The sequence below is a fragment of the Vanessa atalanta genome, chromosome 20 (genome assembly GCF_905147765.1).
Source record: "Vanessa atalanta chromosome 20, ilVanAtal1.2, whole genome shotgun sequence".
Classification (NCBI taxonomy): Eukaryota; Metazoa; Arthropoda; class Insecta; order Lepidoptera; family Nymphalidae; genus Vanessa; species Vanessa atalanta.
In genome coordinates this window covers 8,786,749-8,814,513 of record NC_061890.1, presented here as the reverse complement: position 1 = coordinate 8,814,513, position 27,765 = coordinate 8,786,749, and the positions used below count along the sequence as shown (strand labels likewise).

The following is a 27,765-nucleotide window of genomic DNA, read 5'->3' as shown; positions in this document are numbered from 1 at the left end:
AAGATCAGGCGCGTAACTGAGGTCTATACTTGGTTTTCGTGTGTAACAGCACGTACTAACTCAGGATTGTTACAGAGAATTTATTGTTTATTTGTTTATTCTTAGTGCGATAATAATGTGTTATGTTATGGATGTATGAAGTATGACCCAAATCAAGTTAAATAAAAAGAAAAAAATGTTTTGGGTCAAACGCATTTATTATAGTTTTATAGTTAAAAGAAATAGAGTTCATTGATAATATAGACCCTTCGATTCCGACATATAGGTATAAAATAATTCACTTGTTAACATAAGATTCTTAATTTATGTTTACCAGTTATATATTTATATAAGTAATATTATATATTTTATTAGCATTCCATATGATCCATTTGCCTAATTATTGTCGCAAATCTTAAATAATAAAAAACTGAATCGAGGGAGAGCGTTGTATCTACATTAGAATTTAAAAAGTATCAAAATTAAGACACCAGCACACATGTCGAACGAAATTGTAAATTTAAAAAACGGATCTCATCGCTATAAATTGAAAACTTTTTGTTTAATTTAATATAAAATATAACCCCTTCACAATGAAAATCACGTTTACTTTAATTTATTAGAAAAAAAAATCCACACAGACTAATAAATCATTCGTAAATTAATAACTGATACCGTCATTCGGATGAGACGGTTCGTTGAAAACGAAATTCGAGTTTGCATAAGACACCCTCGCCTTGCTTTTACTTCCATTTCTTTAAAAAGTTTGCATTAAACAGGACATTCCGTTTGATTTAACGTTAAATAAAATCATTTTAATTTAATGTCAATCAAATCGATAAAAAAATGTTAAATTAAAACTTAATACGAAAGTATTCATGAACCTAATTATCTTAGAATTATTTTAATATTATATATTTATAAAAAATAAAATAAACAATTATATTTTAATCTGATCAATAAAACATTTTAACTATTTTATGATTTTTTTTATATTCATATAGGTTATATAGATATATGTTGTGTTATCCTTTAAAAACAAAAATTCAAAACTGAAAACACGACGCGACAGGAAGTAATATGCGACATTGACTATACACTAAAGGATATAAGAATCAAAATAGCGTGACGCGTAAGTCGACTTACGACATTTCACGAGTGACACACGATCTTAATTTTTACAACAAACAATGCTTGTCATTAAGTAATATATTTTTAAATATTTAATCATTTAATTGTGAATATGATTATTTTAATTAAAACGGCATATTATGGTGACATTTATATACATTTGATGGTACGTAAATCCATACTTTTCCGACTTAACCCTTCATTGATGGTATCGAACGGACCTCTACAGCTGTTTCGAGTCAAAGATACCCTTTTCTATTTGCACTTTTGGGATCTTTTTGTCGTCTTTGTGTTCTTTTATACATATTTTTTTAACGACAAGTAATTAAATCAAGATATTAAATAATGTATTTTTCTCGTGTACCATTTACTTGGAGGCTTTCGACTTAAAACCAACTGAGCTGATTGGTTGATTTTTCACCATCATAACACGGATTGGTACTTTGCAGCCATGGACTTTATTTGTGAATGCACTGTATACTTTATGATAAGAATAATAAAAAAAAAAGTCATATGGGTTAAGACGCTTAAGTCCACTCAACTCTGCCGAAAACACGCGAATAATAAAATCATAATTAAAATGATTACTACAAGCGGTTTTGAATCGTCATTTTTAAAAGAATTAAAGAAAATACCTACACGACTTTGTACCCATGCCCCTATAAATTTATTTTTATATGTTCCAAATTTAAATTTTCTAGAATGTTGTTTTGTCTGTGCATTGACAGTCAGGAGAAAATATTTTATACATAGATATAGTTGTAAAGGAATGCGATTTGGAATGTAGAATATTTATTACAGTAGTAGTAAATATTCTACATTCCAATAGTAATTTATAGTCGAATTTAGTAGCGTGGTGAAGTTACTACTTCGCTACGCTACTAAATCCGACTCAATTCGAGTTCGTGGACACCCATTTGATGGCTTAGCGCGTCCCAGACTTAAGGCTACTGGAAATTTCTCCGCAAAAAAACCCTATCATTAAAGCCCTATTATGATAAGAGTGAATTTCGATGTGTGTGTACAAATGAAAACTACACGATGAATTCGCTCGCGAAAGCGCTAATTAAGCGTCAACACGCTCGAAATAGACAAATTCACATCTTATATTATTTTAAAATGTTTATTTATTACAAATTTATGTTATAGCAGGAAGTAAAAAAAAGAAAAAAGTACATTTGTCATAATAATTATTGTTATTTCATTGCAAATTATTATTTGCATGCAATTAAAAACTATTACCAGAAATATATTAGATAATCCTCAGGAGAAGTCGTAGCCAGTACCCGAAGCAGTCGAACTTAAATATTATAAACACTTAGCTGAACCGCGACTTTATCCGCGCGAAATGTATCTAACTTTACCAATAGCATCTAAATAGGTTCAGTGATTTAAGCGTGAAGAGGTTAATGATTTTATGAGAATACACATAACATTAGTACAAGGAACACACACAACCTTGATACTCCTGTTACTCGACTGCATAGTCAGTAACTCTTTTGTGGGGCAATGTATACGGTTCTACAACAGGATCCCAGAAAGCGTTCAAAATGTGGCAACAGAGGTCAAATTTTAAAATTGTTAATAATGTTAAAGAACATTCGTGTGCGAAAGGTATTTACGAGGCTATTTTTTTATATTGAACATTATTACATAATTATAAATTTATTATAAATTATATTAAATAATTATAAGTTTCCAAATAGAATTGACCAGTTTTGTTCGCCGGTTCTTCTAAGTTCAGGGTATTTTCTTTTCCGAACCGGTGGTAGTAATTAATTTGACAATCAATACGTAAATGCTTCTATATTGAATAAAAGAATTTGATTTGATTTTGAAAAGAGGTAACAAAATTCTAAGTTTCATCCGCACCACCTGGATGTCCGAAAATTCACAACAGCGCGATTTTTAAGACATTTTCCGCCTCGCACAACCTCTCTGTGGAACCATCTTTCGCCAGCGGATTTTCTGAACTGATACGACTTAGGAACCTTCAAGAAAAGAGCGTACTCCTTCCTTAAAGGCACCCGCATCTGCAAGCCCCCGATGTTGCAGATGTCCAGGGGCGGTGGTAGTCACTTTCCATCACCCACATAAAAAATCCATCTACATAAAAAATGAAGTTACTTTCGCATTTATACCTAATATTCATATAGATGACGTCAAGAACAGAAACACGAGTAATTAATGCCAATTCAAAAGTCCATTTCGAAAGTGCACTCTGATTGTGAAACAAAGACACTAAATCGTGACGAATCCTAGCTCCGTTAATCTCTTACCCAACGCCATCATTGTACTGATATTAAAATTGCTTCAAAACAGTTCATTATTGCGGTGGCGATGAAATATTCGACCACCAGTGCAGTGGGTACTTTCGACTTTATTTTCTATAGGTAAGCATACTCCCCGATACGTCATAACCACCCATTGACAAAAGTACCTTAATTAAAATTATACATTAATATATTACAAATACTTTTGATTGGGTCTTTCGCAAGATTAAATAAATTATTACTGGCCAGTTCAAACTGCGAGTAAAGTTAATCAAATCAAATCAAAATATACTTTATTTAAGTAGACTTATACAAGCACTTTTGAATCGTCATTTAACAAACTATTTAAAGTAAAGCTACCACCGGTTCGGAATGTAGATTCTAGAAGAAACGGCAAGAAACTCAGTAATTACTCCTTTTCAACATCTAAAACTACAGTCATGTTAGTTAAATACAATTATATATGTATGTTATGTCTTTTGCCTGGAAGTCAAAAAGCATTAACGCCACGCTTTTTTTATCATCAATCAATCAATCTTGTATCGAATAATATGCCTTCTTTACCGATGTATTTTTTACAAATAACTTGAATCTATGAAACGGCAAAGTTAAAAATGTCTGCGGATTTTTATTATAGAAGTGTACTCCATTTATTTCTATAGTCGAAATTACGAAAAGTAATTTCTTAATAGATGCTTACATTACAAAACAAACCTTCGTTCCAAATTTGAAGTTTGTAAACTCAATAGTTCCGGCTGAGCGTGGTCAGTCAGTCAGGGCAAAGTATTCTATAACTAGAGAAGAATATTCGATTAAAAACGTTATCTGTAAACGTCACGACGACTTTCTGATATCGTTGTATGTTTTCACCGTCTATATTTCGTGGTAGAGGCTCACCTGATGGAAAGTGACTACCACCGTCCATGGACATCCGCAACACCGGTGCGTTGCCGGCCTTTAAGAAAGGAGTACGCTCTTTTCTTTAAGGTTCCCAAGTCGTATCGGTTGAAGGATTATGGAGCCAGCGTACAAGCACAAGGGAGATAACAGCTTATTTCCCAAGGTTTGATGCAAGGTTGGTCGTATAAGGAATGATTTCAATTTCTTACATTACAAATGCCTTTGGGCTGTGGTGCCCACTGACATCAGATGGCCCATTTGATGTCCATCAATAAATGATATAAAATACTATACATTATTACTATATATTATGACAACTATAAGAAAAACATATTTATTTTAGTAATTTAGTCCTGTGTTTTAAAATACTTTTGTTCCATATTTATTTCAATAAGATTTCCACTGATCTCATCCGCCGGGCGTCCCGTGCGACTTAAGATGTAACGTCCCTCGTGTCTGGAATTATGCTTGCTATAATCGAACGCAGTCACACAGAGAATTGATGTTTAGCGGTAATGTATGTGTACATACCCAAACTGGTAACACACAAAGACGAAATATGACCATAAAAAAACGACTATTTTTTTCAATTTGAATTATTTATTATACGCCTTAATAAAGATTTATCACAAGACTTATATAATAAGACTTTTTTTTAATTTAGTGTATACTTTCAACAACCTTCCTTGAAGCATGCATGATCTTTAACGTCACGTATCAACGTTCAATAGAATAAAACTATGTTTCTTTAAACAAATAAATGTAACCTAATTTGAAAATATGTAATAAAATAGTTTAAAATTATTTTCGATATTTCAAAATGTAATAAAATCAATTTTCGCGTGAGAAAATGCCGTGGAAATGTGAAAAGCGACGCGCAGCGCCATCTAGTAGCGAGAGGAGCTCTGCTTAATATTGGAACAGTACTACGGGAAGGAATTCGTGGAACATGCGAAACGAAATTTTTATTTATACTTAATAAATTATATTATTGTATTTGTATATGATTCTAAATTTAAAAATATTCAAAACGTTACAATATTATTTAACATGTTAGCTAGGTCATATTATAGTAATAATTAAATTATCAAAGTAAGATTAACTAAATGTAAAAATTGGACATTCAATGTCCGTAATATTTATCATGACGGTAATTATAATTGACAATCTTTTTTTTAGTTGTTGCAACAAAATTACATATCAATGATTTTTTAAGTACTTTTGTGTTTTCGCTGTAGAAAAATATAAGATAAGGTCATACTTAGGGTCCCTATTGTGATAAGGGATTCCCGATCGCACGAACAAACCTAGTAACCGAATTTCGGGTGGCGCAAAACAAAAACTGACCTACTTTAGCGCCCTACCGAGTTCAGCCACCCCTGCCGGCTGAGACGTCCCTACGCGTCTTGCCCTTTGCAACTCTGCACTTTCGATTATTTCAAGGTGAATTCCATCTAGTGCATTTGTTATGTTAATGTCATTGTTATATATTTTTTTTGCAATAAAAAAAAGTATTTTCGAAAGTATTCGTAACCTATCAAAACCACTCCAGTTCCTATCAGTATTGAAGTTAGGCAACGTTGTATTAGTAAACGTTTATTGTTAACAAGACGTTTGTGTCACTGATGTGTGTCAAGAAGTTCGCGAGATACATGTAAACAAACAAACGGCAGAGCCGAGGGCCAGGGCCGAGGGCCGAGGCCGCGGTCCGTGCGGCGGGCAGTCGATTGCGCTGCAAAAAAAAGCGCATCCTATTATCGACTACAACAAAAGGACTTGTGCAACGATACCTAAGTACACATCTCGATTCATCGTCTCGACTCGATCCGAACCGATCCTATTGGCGCGCCCCACTGTCGCCGCGAGCGAGCGGGACGGCGAGCGGCGACGGCGGAGCGAGCGACAAGGAGGGAGACGGTCATCTTAGCCGCCGAGTGGCGTCCCACTGGGCGGGGCCGCACCAAGGAGTGAGCCTCAGATGCGCGTAGTGGGGCCTCGGCCGAAGGATCGCACTGCAGTCGTCTGTCGCGGCAACGACGCGCGCCCGCGACCACGCGCCCGCTCGCGTCGAAGGATCTCCTTACGTAATAACTAATCTGATCGAACCGCTCATCCGATTATCGATTGTGAACAAGTGAACTTTACTTATCTGTGTGCGAGTTTCGTAAATTTTTTCGCGCCTCAAAGTGAACTCGTCTTGTGCGCTCTGTGTTATGTTATTGTTTTGTTTTCGCACAGACTCGAAACATTATTTTTGGGCGTAGCTGACTGTGTTTGATTTTGAAATATTTTTGTTGATGACATTGTGAGTGTTTCTCGAACGGCTCTTTCTTAAACGATTACAAAGTTTTGGTGATTTATTTGACTTGTAGTGTTATGTGGACGTCAAATTATCGTATCTAAAGTGACAGTAACTTTTGATAATTGTAAGTATCCCTACTTTTATTTTCTGAAATGTAGTGCACTTTGCGTAGATATCTCGATGTATTGTCTTATTAGCAAAACAAACACTAGAAAACAACTTCATTAAAACATTTTCAATCTTATTAGTAAAAAATATTAATTTATAAAAATTTACTCTTAAAATAACAAAAAATGTTTCACTTACAATCATTAATTTTAATAAACTGATTATAATATTACTTATAAATAATTGTTTAAAATATCAAACGTCTCAAATATAGTAACGTTACCATTAAATAAAATAATTTTGATTAAAAAGCACAGCTCATGATAACTTCATAAACTAATAAGTAATTTATTTTATAATAAACAAAACTTTTACAAATAAAAAAAGATAAAATAAAATTACAATATCAATAATTAAATAGATTACACGAAATTATATTCAGATATGAAGTGAAAGTATTTATAATAAACAATTTATTCGTTTTTTAATTGACGGAAAAAATATAAACGCGGCGGCAGAAGTATACGTGACATTGTTTTGTTAGTATCATTTAAGTGTTCTGTAATTAATAAGTATTCCGAATTGATTGATGTGATAATTTAACATATTTCTTTTTCTATAGTTAATTTCGTGTTTAATTAATTTCAAAAAAGTATATTTTCAAATGTGACGCAAACGCAAAATTAAATTAAGAATTGAATTTCTTATTCCGCGTAATTTATTATTTGTAATTTTTGTCATTTATTAAATTTGTTACGATAAGACGTCGGTTCGATTGAATAAAAAGTGATCAGTGCAATTTTTATAAGTTAAATAAATTTGTATCTCAAAATTCCAATTGGAATGGTTTACCGTAAAATTAAAATATTAATAAATTTCATTTGTAGTGATAAACACGGTTAATGTGTCGAATAAATTACAATTAAATAGTTTTGTAGTCAATTAGACATTGTTATAGGAACAAGTTACATACAAGCCGAATATATTTTATTATTTAATGATTACCGGAATATAAGTCTATTTAAAAAAATAAACGTTATATTCATTTCGTTATAAAATTAAATTAACGTTATTTAATAATATAATAATAATAGAATATTCTAATTAAATTAATAATTATTAATAAAGATGAATCAAATACATATATTAATAATTAAGAACGCTTGTCTTTTCGTAAAGTTTATTGAAATTCGTACAGATGGCGTCACGGGAGTTTCTTGACCCCTTAATCCATTCGTGTTATATCTATGTTTGTCTGTGTGTACTAAGTTTCTGGAAACAATTAGTTAGATAAAGTTTAATTTCGATCCTGTTATTTGGGACGCTGTATTTTAAGATAGTATTTTAATTTGTATCTAAATATTAATGCAAATACTCACATAGTATTTAACAAAGTTTTCTTTTTTAATACGAATGCAAATTTTAATACCGATAGAAAAAAAAAACATTTTAGAAGAAAACGTAACTAAGTGCGTTAATTATTGAAAGGTAATTACAATCGAGTTAACGTTAACACTGTACAATGTGTAATGCCATTGTCTTTAACTACTTGATTTCTTACTTCACTAAACATTATTACACACGTTAACGATTAGTGTATACTTATAAATTTATTAAATAAATAACAAAGTGCTTTGAAAAAATAATAATAGCAATTTTAAATATAATTTTATAAATATTGATAAATTAAATATTTATTCGTAAAAAAAAAACGGTTTTATATTTTTGTTTAAATCTCGCGTTAATAACGGATTTATTTTTAAATCAAATGGAACGATATAATAATAATTCAGTATGGATTTAAAATAAGATTTTTTATCGATGAAATCTAAAAACTGTTTAATACGAAATATAATAATTAATAAATATATATATCAATAAAAGTAATATGTTTAGTTAGTTATTATTAATAGAATAGTTTTGTAATATAACAATACCACAAAGAATAAAATCAGTTACGTTAGGTTAGTAATCTAGGTATTCATATCCTACCGGAGTATTCCACAAAGTAAAGTAATCAGGTACCTACTAAGGTACTTATACCTATTACATTCTATTTGAATTTATAATGTTTCATATAGAAGTAATATACCTACTTTAATACCTATCGAATTTGTACGATTAACTAAAGATCGTTTTATAATTATAGATCCGTGTGTTTGATATGATAAATTCTGTCAACTAGACACATGTTATCAATACATGTAGATATTTATGAAAACACTTAACACTACATTAATTTAACTTAAAAGGTATTAATACTTAATATCATTTTAATTAATCATTATGGAAGTTATTTGAAATGAGCGAACGTAATTTTTTTAAAGATTATCAGTGTGTCCGGCTGTACACTCAATATAGCTTGTGTTATTGAAAAACAACCGTTTCACTGACAAGCCAAACGCATTTGTAGATCGTTTTATATTTTTTATTATAGAATTAACGCGATGATAACTACATAGGTAGGTATGTTCAAATTCCGAATAAAAGTACCTATATTAATAATATCATAAAGAAACAAATACCGAATAAAAACAAAACCTTATAATGTATAAACATTTATATAAAAAATGGAATGCATATTAGCCGTAATAATAATTATTATTCAATAAATAAATTTGTTTATTGAAACATTGATTCTAAATTTGAATTCGAATTAAGAACGCAGTGATATAACTCACCTATATCTAAAAACGTATTTCAATTACATTTAATTCTTTTAAAATATATTATATTAATAAATTATTATTGTACAAAGAATTTACAAATAAATAATAATTAAAAACACGCAACATTAAAACGTGTCATCAAATTCGTTTCAATAACGACACACATGTGGACATAAATATATCTTAATATATAAAGTAAGTCATAACGCATATGGCGTTAATTGATCCACCGCATCCTGGACTTCCGTACATAATGATACAAGATTATTAAATACTAATATAACCCTGCCAAATATAATAGGTGGATATTTGAAGAGCTTATTAGCAAAATAACGATCTACATTTTTGGCTATACTAATATTATACATTCTTATTGATTTATTATATGGAATTTATTGTATGGAATATCATTGTTTTTGGTTTCGATATTTTTATAAGATGTAAGTCCAGTGGTTAGAAGTCATAGATTTAAAGAGTGTTGCACGGCTTCGTTGAATATTTCAAGTGGTAAATCTGTTCATTTAGATGTCAGATTAAGAATACGTATTGTGAAGTTATTGTATGTATCCGAATCGATTCTTAAGCTTTTTCCCAGCTTTGGGATATTTGCAGAATTTTACTATACAAAACCTTCTCTTATAAGTTTCTATACTAAACGATAGAAAAAAATACCTTCCAATGAAATTCAGTACTTGAACGCGCTACCTTTATTCTCTAAATTAACTCCACTCACTAACATCGAATATATCATCTACGCCCGCGGCTTCGCTCGCATTTACGGTTATAGGTTTAAGTTTAAAAAGTAGCCTAAGTCTTTCCTTAGAATTCAATTTTGCTTTATGCCAAATATCATCAAATTCGGTTTAGTCGTGAAATTAATATACTGACAGAGTTATATCAATATAGACCAATGGCGAAAGTTCGATCAAAATCGATACGTTTTATTCACAAGCGAAATAAAATTTATATTCATAATATAATCGTAAAATTTACGTTTATTGTTTTATAATTACACAAATAACATATTCCTTATCATAACTTAGGTGTTTAAGCTATTAGGCTTAATATATAAATAAGTTTAATTCACTCTATCTTAAGTTGAGATATAAGTATCAAGTTACAATGTTAAACAATCCGGAGTGAACCGTGAGACGAACTCAGTGCCGTAAGTCACATATTGACTGATAATGGTGGTATCATTTTGCTATAGTATTATATTATACAGAGTGTTCGAAAACATTTTATTGATATTAAAAAATTAAATTGGTTTTCGTAATTAGTGATAAAATCAGTCTAACAGTCGCGGCTTTGATTTTAGTCAGGTAAGAATTAATCAGTTTGGAGTGGATAGTGTTATTATGTATTTTTAAACTTTAGTAAAATAATTTGCTGACAATATAGTTTATTAATATCATTAACATTTATGAGTCAATAAAACTCAAAATCTAAATTTACTGTATTCAAATTATAATAATATATTACTTTATTAATTTAAACCTACGAACGGGTCTGAACTGACTTGAAAAATAACATACTTCTTTAACAGCGTATACGCTCATCTAGAAAGGATTTTTGAAAATTTCTACTTCAAGAGGGGATGGGGCGGAATTATTTTGTATAATGTTTATCCGTAAGAATACGAGTAGGACGACTTGTTAATATTTATGTACCTAATAAAAAATTAAAAAGTATTCGTTTCCAACGGTTTCATATTCGCTTAAATATCATAAATAATGTTATTTATTACCAATTTTAAATATAACGCCGATACTCCCATTTAATAGAATCGTTTCGAAATTTATCAAAGTATGTATAGATAGATATATAACGTAATTTATCTCTTAGGTATATATTTCTAAAGTTAAAACCAATAGAATCAAAGCAACAACCAACGTTTAATATTAAATACAATTAAATAATTACATTTAAATTAACGTTATAGTATGGTTCGCGGATATTATCGTTCAGACCGGTTAAAAATTACAGGCCTTACATCTTCAAACCCAAACCAAAAGGTAAATTCTTCTTGCGAGGCCAGTGTTTGGGAATTCGAGCACGTACAATAGCCCATTTGCTCTTTTCTTAATAAAATAAAATCTATAGGAACTAAGAGCTACATCAATATAGTTTTTGATTTTTCTTTACCGAAGTAGGAATATTAAAGTAAGACCTTCGACAAACACCGGTGAGCCGAGCCGAGCACTCTGTTAAATATTTAAAAACATTGGTACCAAAATCGCAATATTAAATCAAAATCATTTATAAATTAATTCGATTTTGTGCTATTTAAATTCAAATAGCAAATTTTTATAAAATAATAAATGTCAAATGAATAATTTACAAGTGTTCTTTTTTCAAAATTCATTAATCATTTTATATTAGATGACACTAGAAAGCAGCATAATTTTTTAAAATTGGAATCCTTTGGTTTGTTAGAATGTGTTCGAAAAATAGAATAAAGAAATTCCATATTATATTAAAAATTCTTGACAATACACATGTCGGTACATTTTTAATTACAAGAATAACGTTATTTATTATTAAATTGCAAATAAAATTTGTTTTCGCAGCTTGTCTCATTGAAAAGAAATTATTAACCGTTGATACGTAGTTATATTTTTGTCCTATTATAAGTATATCAGAGTTCTGAGTTTGACCGAGTTTACGGCTTCGTAAAATCAATCAATCAATTCGAACAAAGGATACGATTTGTAATAAAAATTCGCAGACATTATTTAACATTTGTCTGTTTATAAGTTTATAAATCAATAATAGAATATTATTAAATAATAAAAAATATTTATATAATTAACGAGACGATTATTACCAGTATAAATATTTTGATTTCGAGATATTACACAAATGCCTGCTACATTAAATATTTTACGGGTTATTTTCGGTAGAATCGAAAATTTGTATCGGCCTAAGGTGAGTAGCCTACTTCAATAAAGTAGGTATATTTTGTTTTCGTGTTATAGAGAAGAACAAAAACAGATGGTTGATCCGCCACCGCGATGGTCGTACCATTGTGACATTATGGGTAAGTCATAGTTTATTTTTTATATTTAAACAAATGAAAAATAAAAAACTATATTGCTTAAATTAACCATGTAGTACCTGTCGTTAGTAAGTGAGCCAGTGTAATTAGATTCGATTTAGCACTAGTATTTGTTCCATTGGTGATTGACGAAATTTATTTTATTTATTTATTACATAGGTCGCTAACAGAGCATACATTCATACAATTGTACATGCTAATAAACAAAAGAAGATCTAGACTAAATGATGCCCTAATTATAAGCAACACTGCATTCTAATAAGACAACAACATAATACTTAGTACTAATAGTTTAGTGAGCAACAAAAATTTTTTTTAAATAAAAGTTAGTATATGTACTCGAACAAAAATATAAGAATGTGTTTTTTAGTTATTACAATAATTAATTAACCATTTATAGAAGAATGAAGAATCAGGAATTATTAATATTTCATAGCACCTAGAGGCGATATTTTGCATATCCATTTTTAATTTAAATTATTAAACAATATATTGTACACGGAACATCCTGTATAAAATAAATAATTTTTTTAAAAGCTTATCTAAATTAAGCATAAGCACTAAGAATCTGAGACCGGATGCACTATCAATAACCCATACTGTTATAACAAACAATGATACTTAGAAGTACCTACGTTACAAGTCCTTGGGATAATATTGCCTCATATCATATAAGGTGCTGTGGCTCCGTGGTTAGATCCTCGATTAACCGAAGATCGTGGGACCAAACCCAATGAGGTTAGCGCTTATTTTTTTTATCATTCAGTGATGAACCTTTTTAGAAAACCTGGACGTGTCCGATTTTATGATGAATAATCTCCTAACCTGAAGTCTCTTTGTCAACTATGATACTTCTTCTATATATTGTGGTTCTGTATGGTTTTACTTGTATAGGATTAATTTTCACCGTAACAGACCGAATGTGTTATTTATTAAATAATGTAATTGAAAGTTCAATGAATTATAATATGAAGAAATAGATCTATCTACTGGTCAGTGGTGAGTCCTTATCGACAACATCCTTATCATCTCTTCGTAGTATAAAACAAATTCGCTTCCCGCCCTTCGTACGGTTAGATCTTTTAAACTATACAACGGATTTTGATACAGTTTTTTTTCAATAAACTCAATGATTCAAGATGTATGCTTCTTTGTATAATACGTGCATATTATAGTTGAGAAAAATTTAATTTTTAACCGGAAAAGTCAAGATTTTGTTATTAAAGGTATATATAGTCCCCTATTGTACCCGAGTGAAGCAGGGTCGAGTAGTTAGTATACAATTAAATACGCAATACTTTCGTGTGGTATCTTTGATAATTTTTATCTCATGTTAAGAACTACTCTATAAAACGCCACCCCTTTTCCAAATAATGACACTGACTCACTTACCCTTCAAACTGTAAGCAATAGAAAAAATTGATATTTCTCAGTACAATAATTGATATAACAGATGGACCTGAAAAAATCATTTATATTAAGCGGATATCTGTCTAGTTGTTTGTAGTGTGAACCTTAATGCTTGGTATTAATTGGTCGTATCGTCAAACAGATAATTCTCAAGCAATATAGCCAGATACTTCTTAATCGTACTTCTGGCTAGATACTCCTTGACTGTTATCAAAGTTATCAATTATGTGTTTATTTTGCTTCCACTACAGTTGACAAATGAAAAATGTAAAAAAAAAATTGTCATACTCTGTGTGCTCAAATAATTATCTGTACTTACTAGTAAATGAGATGTTGTTTAATATGTACCAGATGATGCAGCGCTGTTCCGTGAAGGTTTTAGTACATAATATGTTGTTGGTTCACCCGTTTTTAATATAGACTGTTAACAAGCGGGAAGTATGAACTTCTTGTAATTGTCATATTTAACATTGGCTATGTCTTAGTTTTTTTTTTACAAGAATCGATCTTGATTTTATGATATAGGTTTTAAAATATTGAGTACCAAATGTATTTTTTTTTTAATTTAGTCAAAGTGACCGCGAATTGTGTTTATAAGTCCAAAGATCAATAAGCTTAACATAGTGATTAATGACATCATAACATCGCGACTATCGTGTAACCTGACGCCATTAATTGATACACCAGAACAATTGTTTGCCTTTGCAATAATAACACGGTACACCGTGAGCCACAGGCGGACGGAATATTCACGTCACTCATTAAATCATTACGTCACAGTCACATATATAAATTTTGACTATGTTCAAATTTAATATTGCAGTACAGATCTATTCACTCACAAAGGCGCGCCCCTCTACGTTCATTTATCATTAGCGTGCATTAGTATGCGTGAGAAACGCTCGTCCTTATGAGGCGTCTTAGTGTGCGTGAGACGACTGAGAGTAGAGACAGCAAAAAAGTACAATTTGTTAAGTTAAACTAATTAATTTAACGCCATCACGAATGAATAGATATTTACATATATACTTATTGATAATCAGAGTTATAAGCATTTCAAGCTTGGAAAGAACCGGTCAAAGAAACTCGTGGGATGTCTGTGTTTTTTTTTTTCAAACTTTGTCATTGTTTGTTTTGTAACAATTTTTAATATTAGAATTAGTAGTCTGGAGACTCGTTACATTACCAAGTGTGTTTTTATATATAAATATAATTTATGTATCTTTGTTACTGGTTTCAAGGGCAAATGAGCTGGTGTAATTTCTGATTTAGTTATTTTTATTAAAACCCATAAAGTGTTTTATATACTCACTTCAATATATAGTAATAATATAAATATGTATTTATATTAGAAGTTCGGTCGCTCACGCCTACGTCTTATACCACGCGATTCTAAGCAACTAATTATAAAGCGCCATTCGGTGCTCTATGCGTGTGTATTAAAGTCTAATTTCGCTCGCAGAAACCGTGAGAATCTATGTCGAAAGCAATGATAACGGCCGATATGAAATACAATTCTCTATTTTTATATCGCTTATTTTAAAACTTTTTCCAAGTATTTAATTTACTTGCAAATTTATATTTTTATACGGCGCTGGAAAAATTTCACAATATTCGATGACGTTGTTAACATAACACCATGTATAGTGTCTGCTTTCAGATTTTTAAATAACAAACATTGACATGTTTTTTTTTCACTTACTTACGCATTCCTATTGCCAGTATAATTGATTAATCTTGGTTAAATTGAGAAATATAACAGTATTATTTTTTAAATTAAACATTAATAAAACTTATTGTTTTAATGCCCAAAACTACCGAAAATAAATTAACTAGTATTTTACTAGGCTGAATGATGGAAAACATTTGCCTCCATATGTAAAAAAAAACAAATCAAATATTTTTAGAACAATTAAAGTTATTCCAAACAGTTATTTTACAGCTTTCAAACAAACAACAACGTCTGTTTATTTACGAGTATATTAAAGTTCCCACACAATATAATATAAGATATCTATTAAAAACATACTGTTCCCTAGAAACGGAAAGTAAGTTTAAACAAATAAATACAACAATATAATTAAACTTTTATTCATAAAGGCCACCGATATAAACAAATAAGCCTAACCATGTGGCGAAATCGGTGCCGATGTCGGAAAAAAAAAAACAAAACATCTCCTTCTCTTTCCGCCGTATAGCCGCGTCCCTGTCTTACGTCACATGTGTTTCCCGCGTAGTTTTTTTAATTGTTTTTAATAGTTTTATCAACGGGTTAGGTTCATGGTGTTATTGAGCGAGACTTATAGAGGTTTTGTTTTGATTCAACCGTTGACCTTTCATTGAGTTGGTTCGACTAGGACTCGAAGTATTCTTGGGTATTTTATTTTATCATATAGACGATCAATTGAGCCTTATGGCAAGTGTAAATACCACCCATAGACATTTTCGCAGTAAAAATATTAACCATTTCTTAAGCAGCCAATGCGTCACCAACCATGAGAACTAAGATGTTATGTCCCTTGTGCCTGTATTGGTTACTACGTTTGAAAAAAAAGTCCACTAAAACTATTGAGTTTCGAATATCAAACAATTTCAATTACAATAAACGTCATTTTCTTTCAAATTTGAAATTCGAATATTGACAGTTTTAAATCTATAATGTCACATAAGTAAAGTTCTTTTATTTTTTTATTTCGATGACTTCTATGCTTTGTATAAGTATATCGACTTCAATTAACAGACTTATAAACTTTTCACATCTACACATTTTATTATTAATTAAAAAAACGTGACTACAATCGAATGATTATTAATTTCAACATTTATCTTCATTCATGAACTAAAGGTCATATCATACAAGCCTTAATGAATGAATGGAAATATCACATGTACACTGCTACTTGTGAAGATTGGCTCGCATTTTTGTAACAAAAACAAAAAATACATTTCTTCCTGAAATCAAAGTCAAAAAATTATTTAATCGTATTTTTTACCTACATTAAAAATATATAAATATGGATTCCAAAGCATTTTTTTTTATGTAAGTGGTCACTTCCATCCACAGACATTGGCGATGTAAGAAATATCAACCATTCCTGATATCGTCAATGCACCACCAACTTTAAAAATTATTAGTAACGTTGGCTCACTCACCGTTCGAACAGGAGCACAACAATACTGTAACACCCAGACATTCTAACATTCTACCAGCAAGAACCTGTGCAAGGAAAGCTCGCAGTAATTTGGTCATGTCTGACTCAGCCATAACGTTACTAGTATATACAAGAATGATTACGCTTAGCTCTGTATCACAGGTGTGTGCGATCCTTAAGTATTGTATCGACATAAATATGTCTCCAGAGACACACGATGATACGAGCACGCCATGACATTTCAGATCTGGCAAAGTATCAAGCAATCGAACCATTGGCAGCTGTCGTGCAGAAATATAACAAGTGACATAAAGTATTACTCATTTAGTTATATCGCACGTATAATAAATCATAAATAATAGATTTTCATCTATTCGTTATTATCTTTAAATAGATTAAGTGTAAAATAAATTATATCGTTTTCTAAACTTGGCATTTTAATTGTATACCATTGCTTGTTATTGCATTGCATAATTTAAGAGAAAAAAGAACATAGACATCCACAAAAACACACCAAGGAAGAGTCAACCTCTACTAAACTTAATTCGTTGGCGAAATAATCTGTGCCCTCTCGGCCCATAAAAAACTTAAATTTTTTTAAAGTGAATTTTGAAATAATTGACGTTTCTTTTTTTTTTAATTTGAATTTGGAACAAAATTTCATATTACGTATAATGTAATTGGTTGTTATAAAAAAAATAAAGTATCATTGTATAACGACACTGCATCTCAGTTCATCTGTTAACTGGGAACTAAATAACCGTCTTAAAATAACTCTGGGTTCATTATTCTAATCGATAAAAAACGAATCGTGAGTCTCCCCTAGATTTGTTGTGAATACGCCATTATAAAAATAGTGTCTCTCGTCTGACGATAGAAACATATCTTTGAAATATACAATTTAATTGATATATCTGCGTTCATTTGTATTGAGTATTTGGAATTTAGAATATTGAAATTATATTCGTGTATAGTGTTGACAGACCTAATAGAGATGCAATAAAATACGATTCTTTGAAGATAACTTCAAGGTCATATTTCATTTGTAACGTTTTCATAGCAAACGTTGTTACGTCACGTACGGTTTAGTTGTTAATAATAAACATTTAAAGCACGTGTTTAGTAACGGTTGTTTTTAAAAACCGAATCAACCCTAATTTAATGGATAGTTATTTAAAATTAATGTTAAAAAATATTACAGTTGTAGGACACTTGATGACCTAATGATAAAGTATATTAATTACACAAATATGTCTATGATACCTATTACATGTAATTCAAACAAATTTTGGGTCAGAGTTATAAATTAAAAAAAAAATTTCACCCAATAATTATAATACCACGATACCAATCTACGCCAACCCTACAAGGTGCTACTGCGGCCATAAACAATGTCATTTTTTTCCGTTCATAGACAACTTTTTTCTTTTCCGTTTTTTACCGCCATTATGTCATCTCACACGGTATGTCCCTAATGAATAATAAATAGTCTAATTACTCCTTGGAGAGCTTATTGATGTATTTATTACAATTAACTGTTAGAGGAAGTTACTTCTACGTATATTTATGAACAGTTTAATTATTATTTTTTTTAATTTAAGTCATACTTTAAACATTTGTCATAGATAATTTTTATGATTTTATTAGTGCAAATTACATCTAAGTCTTCCTTTGTGTGTTATTTAACCCGTGGTCGTTGCAAAACATCGTGAGGAAACCTGCATGTGTCATGAATTCTGAAAATAATCCTTAAGCAGAAAAAGGTCATTACGATAACATCTCTACAGTAATATTTTCAATTAATAAAATAACATATACAAAACGATCTTTTCTAATTCCTTTTTTTTTTAAATCTTTTATAGAATAAGCGGCCATCATTATCGTGTTATTAATAACTTTAAAGGCACACATGTGATCCTCTATTCCATTTATAAACTACGTCATTTTATTTCTGAGGACTTTTTTTATTATTATACTGGACTGAATACAAGATATCTTTTTATTATTTGTTTGTTTATTGATTTTTTTTATATGATGTATGTAGGCAGTCTGGCAAATGGGCCACCTGATGGTAAATGGTCACCACCATTCATAGATATTAGCGCTGTAACCATTCCTTACATCGCCAATACGGTATCAATCTTGGGAGCTCAGACACGTCTCTGTGCCGTCGTAATACTGGCGCACTCACCCTTCAACCGGAATACAGCAATATTAATTATTGCCGTTTGGCAGTAGAATATCTGATGAGTGGGTGGTACCTACCCTGACGGGCTTGCACAAATCCTCTTACCGGTGGTCAATAGTACTATTGACTATTTTAGATAATGCTTTCTTTGTTTTCTGAGCATTAGACAAAATCAAGGTATCTTCCAAGAAGCGCTTTCTGTCCTAGACTTCATCATTCAATACCTATAAATAACCATTAGATATAATTATGGTTACGCGTTAAGTTACATAACCAACAAAACTACAAAATACTATTAAAAAATTTAGAGCCCCTTCTATTCGATAATGATGTCAATCGCTTACAGACAGACCGACGGTAAATAAATTAGCGCTCTGCATTGTATGTTACAAATTAATATACATAAGCTCACAATCCATCACCGTTATTCCTAATCTATTAAAAAAAATGTCACATTTGACCCAAAAAGGGGTTTATTCTGATGTTACGCGGTATGTTATCGAACGTCCATCTGTTGTTTAATGATTTAAATTAAAAGGGTAAGTGGGATCACCTGCTTCTTAATAGGTCAAGAATAAAATCTTAGATTATGTCTTTTTATTACTTTTTTAATGGGGATTTTGTTATTTTTTTTTATGTTGCAACATTTTTATGATAAGACTCTTACGGTGTCGCAATTCAACGGTTATTTTTAACATACATAATATTTTATAATTATATAAGTACCCTAAGTTCGTTAGTAAACATTTCATACCCGAAATATTGGGGTTTCAGGGAGAAGAAAAATTAAAACCTTAATGTTGTATTTATTACTTAAGAATTATGAAGGTAATAGTCTCCAGACCCGTCTTAACCTAGTGTTCAGGGCGTGCAAAGAAACCTGGTCGGCTTTGACGCCGATTATGGTCAAGTCTTGGACTATAGGTGATGTGCCCTAGAAAGTCTCTAAATTATTTTTTAAGGCGAGGATAGATGGTCAGACTACTGTATCCAAATATATAACGTAATTTCATATAAATTCTCGTTTATTTATATCATTTATCTACTCAAAAAAACATAAAATCAAATATAACACTTCCGGATTAATTACCTTCCAATAAATTTAATTTAACGGCAAAATTATATTCGAATTCAATAACTATTTTATTGAACTCACATAACCATTTCCAGACAGGCAACCGGTCACTAATAAAAAACACGTGACATTTCTAATCAATTTTCGATATTCGAATATATCGTGTTAGATGGATATTAAAAAAAAAGTGTCGTCTTTATAGCACAATGAAATTGAAATTGTCAATTTCGACGAGTTAACATTTTTATTGCTTCGATTTCCTTTAATCGCCGCGAGTGATATTCGAGACGTTAGAATTGAGGCTTTATTGTTTTTTAGGTAATTTTGTGATATTTGATCTATTACTTAATTTTCTAGAAAAAAATATGATATTTGTTATCGATAAAAAAAATGTATGCGGTTTTTTTTTCATCGATAAGCTGGTTTCAAAATGAGAATAAGTCTTCCGTTTATTTAAAAAAAGTAGTACCTAATAAGAGATCAATACAAACTATGCGAATTAAAATTACAAATCCAATCCACGCTTAAGAAAATGTGCGCAAACGTTTATTTGAAATGGCGGTAAAAATTCTCCCTGTATTTATACGTCATGCACTTAGCACACGTTCAAAAAGCACTCGCGTTTGCAAACAAAGAGTAACAGACGACTCGAAAATCCATCAATCAAAGAACTGCAATGAAATAATCGAATTTCTGAACGTCGAGTGCAGTTCAAAGCACAAACGAGGAACCGCAACAGATTAAAAAAAGAATAAAAAAGGTACACCAAGTTCCGAAATATGACTAATATCTGGCACAAAGTTCAGTGTCGATAACGCGTCTATGGCAACAAAAGGAGGAAGGACGAGGGAAGGAATTCAAAAAAGGAACGCTCCGAACGCACGGCATTTGAATTTCGACGAGATAGATGCCGATTTCGATTTGGAATGCTTCCCATTCATACAACACAGATTATTATTGACATTTTGCAAACTGTCTTTAATATTTGTAAGGAAAATTTTCTGCATATCTCATATTAAATTATTCGAATAAAAAAATACTCAACTATTTAATAAGTCTTGTAGCGGTTTTTCTTGCGTTATGAAAATTTAGTTATGAGTAAATATATACGACCTCTTTGCATGAAAATAAATAATTATAACAGAATATAGGCCGTAAAAGAAACGTCGAACTAAAACGCATCGATTGAAAGCGAGTTCGCCAACTTTGTCACGAAACCTATGCACGATAGATTTTAACTGCCATTCGCTATTACATATACAAAATTACAATAGCTATCATTATAAAGAAAATGAGTCTTTACACGGTTGTGATAAGGTTCATAAATCTGGATGCGATTGTAATATTAAGTTAGGTATGTCTTCGATGTTTTAAAAGTTTACGCGTGCAGTGATCGGTCTGTTTAGTTATATTTATGAGTGTGATAAAATTGTTTGCGGCCGTGTTCAGTTCATTTCAAATCAAGCACCTGTCTCCGTTTTATCTTTATTGTCTATAAAATTATCGAAAGTATTCATATAAATCATGAACGTTTTAGTTATTGAAAACAAAGGTGTAGATACAGAAATATTGTGTACTTAAAATTTCATATTTGAATTTCGAATTTAGAAGAGAAATATAAGACCGTTTATTTATTAAAATATTCAAATCCAGATTTTAAAATATAATGGAACGTTGAACTTTCTAATAATTGTACCTACTATTAATGCTTCGTCCGTGTTCCATACACATATTCCAAAATTTATTTTTAATTTTAGTTCGTATAATCTTTGACTCCTATCAATAGAATTTCATAATTAAAAAAATAGAATAACACTTTTTAATTTTTCGAATTTAGAATAGAAGTCAATAAGAATTTTCAATCATGTTTACGAACACTTTAACACACACATACGCCTTTATTGCAATATTTCACAATTACGTCATTTGTAAATTTATCCACAAATGGCGGGAACATTCGAAAATGGAACTCGACGTCTAAGAAACGTGTTCGTAATAACAGTTACCAATGAAAGTGTCTAGTCATGCGACAATCGAGGAAAGCGGTAACGATCATACCGAATTCAATAAGGACCCTTCGCCACACGACAAATTTACAATTCTAATATATAAGTAATTTAAACGATTTATATTTCACGTATTACAAACACATTCGCATCGAAATATAGTTGTTAGGGCATAGTAGTAGTGACAAGCACGCAACTGGGGTTACCATGTCTTAGCACTATTTTAAGACACAATTAATCACTTTGAAATGTCAAGCTACTAACAGTAATGTTACATATTTGTGATTTATTCAAATTAAAATAAATTTGTTCGAAATTTGAAATTTAATTAGAAAATCCAAAGTACCTTGTGCTCTGATATGAATAAGTCAAATGTTTTGATTTCTAAGATTGATCAGAACTCAAACCACAGTTGATCGTACTTGTTTAATCGTTATACCAAACATTACTGTTGAAAGTTTGAATATTTATAACGGTTTTGTCTGCCCTTACTGCATTAAAAATATATATAAATCCTTCAAAAACGTATATAATGGTATCCCTAAAAGAACGCCTTCCTGATCTCTATCGATGACAAAATTACGACTTCATGTCAAAAATTCTAAACAATTGAAAATGTATTCTATTCAAAAAACATAAGGTCTAAATTATACATCCAAAGCATTATTACCGGTGGTAACTTACCCTAAGACGTTCGATTTTTAAACTGTCTTATTTAAGCGAAAGTTTTAAATTTTATATTTATGTAATCGACGTCGTATATTTTCATTCTATATTTTATTTAAATCACAAAAAAATATTTATAGCATGTCATTAAAATCTCAAGAGGATATATATTTGGTTGAGACCTTGACAATCAAAAACGATTGACAAATGGCGGGAAATTCTTTCAACTGTCACTTTGAGAGCCATCTTTGTCCACTTGGCCTCGGAATACGTCTTTATTCTTTGGGTCTGATATTTAATTTTGTAAAATAATATACTAAATCACTTTAATATTGGAATAGACATATATTTATAATTTTTACGCTTTTGAAACAATTATGCTCAAAATAAAGACGAATGCTAAAGGAATAAAATGATTTATTTATTTAGACACAATTTTACTATTAATTCATTTTCTATCTTATATCGATTGGTAGCCTGATAGATTCCTCTGAGATTGTACCAGAGGTATATACAAGTTATTCTAACGACAACAAGGAACTTTTTTATAGCTATAATGGATTCAGCCCACAATCATTCAGCCAAGACCATAAAAGGAATGGATTTTATTAACAATTTCTATGATCATAATTAAGTAACTATTGTCTGTCGACATTAAAAAAAGAACAATAAATTGTGTTAATTCAACGTAGAAAGTATCAATGTTTTAATAAGCGACCCACCCGTCTTATCTATCGCATCTGCAGTCCCCTACTAATGAATATTAACTAATAACAAGTTGAAGCGAGTGAAGTGGGAATTATTACTGTATGACTCACTTTTTTGATTATATAAGTAATTTTATATATAACCCACATGGCAGAGTGGTTAGGACATATTAATTTTGAACGAAGATTTTGAGTTCAAAGCTACTAAATTTCTCTTCATCTGGTGGTTGAATGTAAACATCGTGAGCAAACCTGTCGGCCAAATATAAATCATATATGTATTTGTGTCTATTATATGCTGCTTGGTACCAAAATTGGAGTACCGTGGAATGAGCTGCATGCTATCTCTTAGAAGAGAAGCCTTAGCTTAGCAATAGGACTGGCTGTTACTTTCTGAGTACGATATCCGTAATAATAATTTAAATTCTTCGCACTACCATAACACTTATTTAAAAAAAAAATATCTAAAACTCGAAATTCAAAATTAGAAATAGTCCTGAGTGACCACAAGTCAGTCGATAGACGGAATCGATCGGAGGCGGTTCGTGCTTGTAATCCTGTTTGCATATCGCCGCACGAAACTCGCACTTATCATGTTTATTGATTGACACGCCAGTAATTCACCGTTTCACCCTCGTGTAGTGTAAATTAAAGGATATAGCGAATAACTCATTTTGGACTTAGGCCTTAGAAGGAAGTCAATTACGAGCAGCCTGTATAAGCCGTACGATACATGGCATTTGAAAATATTTTTGTAGAAACAATTACATTGATATGATATCAACTATATTGGCGTGATGTAGGATGTTAAATCAAAATGAAATTCTTTATTTAAAAATGAAAATCGTAAATCATTTTGTAAAAAGTATTTAATTTTTTTGTCAAAGGTATTACCACCATTCAGCCTCAACTACAAAAATCGGCGATAATTATTTTTTAATTATGTATAATTCTTAGTTCATACTTATAATCTAGGTGTAACTCCTCCAGCCTGTGCCTTGCGGCCGGTGTCCAAGTTTTGAAATTTACAAGTGACAGTTTTACAACTTTTTGTTCGTGGTAACTTAGTTTTAGGCGTGTCCTTCTCACTAGTGTTTACTTTATTATAAATTAGTGTCTCGCGGCGCGTGTGATAATATCAAAATGTATTAAAATCAAAGGGTTTTAAGTAATTACATTTTAAAATTTAAAATTTTTAAAATTTAATTTTTGTAGTGCCTATGTGTAGGTTCATTAAAATTTGGAATTAATTTTTTTTTTCTATAAATGACTATTAAAAAAATTATAATTCCAAGCCTTATGTTAGTAATATGTTAGAAAACAGAACCTTTCTATTTTAATATTATACAGTTAATTATATATACATACTTCTTGCAAGCTCCATGTACCTACTTATGTGTACTTGTTCACTATCCATTTAGAAAGACTTATAATATATTCAGACATAATTATATTAAAATTCGAATTAAATTGATTCTTAAAAGTAACCCAAATTGTGACCCCTTTCATTTTCCTTTATAATTTAAAAACTTACATATTATAATAACTTAAAATGTACCTACTATACCTACTAGTACCTACTTAGGTATAGTGTTTTCTCTACGAAACAAAAGCTTCAAAAGCGTTCTCAGATCTAATGTCTCGGGAGTTTCAATAAATACGACCTAAAATACCTAGTAAGCAAACGTTAAAACGGCAGGCAAAAAAACGATTAAGGGCGTCGAAGTCTTGGCGCGTGTGAACCGACTACTCCTTTACACCGACCTGTCAATTTCCTTTCTTTTTCTTCGCGATATCAGCCTGAGCATCGAACATAACCAAATTAGTTTCGACACGAACACCCCAGTGGCCGATTGTCTGCCGGTTCACAATGGAATCGATATAAAACTTCCCCTTTCAATATTTCTTTTTTTCTATTTCAGGTCGTCGTCGTCAACACAATAAGAAACTGACGTTAAACAAAGAATCGGCACGCGAACGAAAAAAAAGAACAATTCAAATTCGAACATCGATACTGGCAATCGAAAAGTTTGATAAACTGGCCGCATAGAGAGAACTGTCGTCTATTGGTATGAAAATGTGGCGTTCGATGTTTGAATTAGGCGTATGCGCCTCGAGAGGGTGACGGGTCATTATGCGCCGGGAGTGAGCGCGGTGCGGACGTCCGGATGCACCCGACCGGCGCGGCCAGCCTGCCCGCCGCACCCGAGGCGGAGGTGCAAGCTATGCACTCGATGGACTGGCTCTTCAAGAAGGAAAGGATATATCTCCTAGCGCAGTTCTGGCAACAGGTAATTAAAAACGAAAAATATAACTAATCACTCGACTTCTAATTACAGATACATAATCCGTAGTCATTACAAATAATGGAGATACCGCAGCCCATCTCCATATTACGGCAATAACAAAAAGCAGTATACCCACAAAATCAATTAATAGTAACGCATTAGAACCGCAATTAACCTGTAACCGAGCGGGTCGGGCATTACGCGAGCCGATCTGAGCCTCCAAACAATTATGTCTATTGTTACAACAACCGTTATGCAAATATCTGATCGACTTTGAACGGACAGATACGATGTTTGCACACTGACGCACTCACAATAAATACAATATAACACACACATACAATAATACATGAATAATACTTTATATTCAATTTGTACACCAGACTTTTATAACATTTTCAAAACTAAGCCAAATGAATAAAATGCACAAAGATAGATGATGCACTGAGATAAACAGACGTGGCTTATTTTGAAACGAATGGAAATTCGAAATTTAAAATGGAATAGGAAATGGCGAATCGGTTATTCTCGAAGGCAATAGACACGGCTAATGTATTCATAGATAATTATCTCACCTCGATAGAGATGTAGAGGATGTTGCGTAACAATGAATAAGAGGAACTGAGCGTTTTAATAGCATCGAATGAATTTTTCAAGGTTCTGAAGATAAGATTTACATTCACTTTATGTAAGCATTCAAGATTCTTAAAACTGCTTTGAAATTTGTATAATATACAGCTTAGCTGGTTGTTGTTGTTTATTGAAACTTTAAACATTACATATTTTTATATTTCCTCATTACATAATTATTACATAAAATTTAAAGCCATATTTGTTGTCTAAATAAAAGCAGAATTCACTAAGAGTACTATGTTATTTGTTAAATAGATCTCGTAATGACCTCTGTGAGCAATTAAACTTGATGCCATATCTGCTAATCGCTGATCTATGACATCGCCATTGATTTCAGATGCTGTCAACTACAATTATGCCATTAAATGGCTGAACTCTAATAATTGCATTAAATTGCATTCTCGTAACATTATAAGATATAAACAAGTCATATTATGATTATATACAAACACGACCGAAATATCTACCTACTCATTTAAGCTTAAGGGTTTTACACTTGTGTCAAAATACCTTCTAATTAAAAAAAAAGACATTCTATATTTAAATACATCAACGTCATAGTTATTTCGTCTTCGTATCATAAGAGTAAAAACATTGCAGCAACAATTACCCGCACATTAGTTTTACAAGTACTAATCAGAATGCAAATTTGCAATATAAAATTCTAAAAAAAAAACAAGTAAATAGCTATAAATTTAACATTCAAAGCAGTAACTCCGTCTTAATTACATCATTAAGAGTTAATTGTTGTTTTCCAATCGATCCTGTACAGATATTTGGAGCGGAACAATTAGTGAGGAATCATTGGCAACGATCACCACTTAAACTGCCAATAATGCGTTGTGTCCAATGTTATCTGTGACTAATAATATCCCTATACAAATTAATAAAAAAACGCTAAGCATTACGCATCGACTGTTCCAATTTCAATTAAATTCGAAACATAATTATTTTCCCCGAACTAAACTTTCCATTTAAATTTCGAACATCAACGTTCGATTTTTAATTCGAAACAGCCATCCTATTCTGGAGCGACGCCACAATATTATTCGTAATAGCAACGAATATGAACAATAGGGGCCCATATTAAAATCGCGATGCGAAATAAATATTCATCCGCGTTCAAGGAACGGACCCCGGCGATGCGTCCCAGTGATACACTGCACATTTGAATGCTGAGTCCCGATAGTATTGTTTTAGTATTACTAGCAAAGCACCCA

At 31.2% G+C, this 27,765-nt stretch overlaps 1 protein-coding gene across 4 annotated transcripts in view; it reads left to right on the top strand.

The window, feature by feature from the left end:
• The first annotated feature begins 6,313 nt into the window (after positions 1–6,313).
• LOC125071869 (homeobox protein cut) overlaps positions 6,314–27,765 on the top strand; it is a 134,779-nt gene continuing 113,327 nt past the window's right edge. For all 4 annotated transcript variants that reach the window (XM_047682287.1, XM_047682288.1, XM_047682286.1 and 1 more), the window contains exons 1-2: positions 6,314–6,709; positions 25,547–25,915. In XM_047682287.1, coding sequence (XP_047538243.1) covers positions 25,793–25,915 — 123 coding nt within the window. In that variant the 5' untranslated portion in view covers positions 6,314–6,709; positions 25,547–25,792. The remainder of the gene's footprint in view (positions 6,710–25,546; positions 25,916–27,765) is intronic.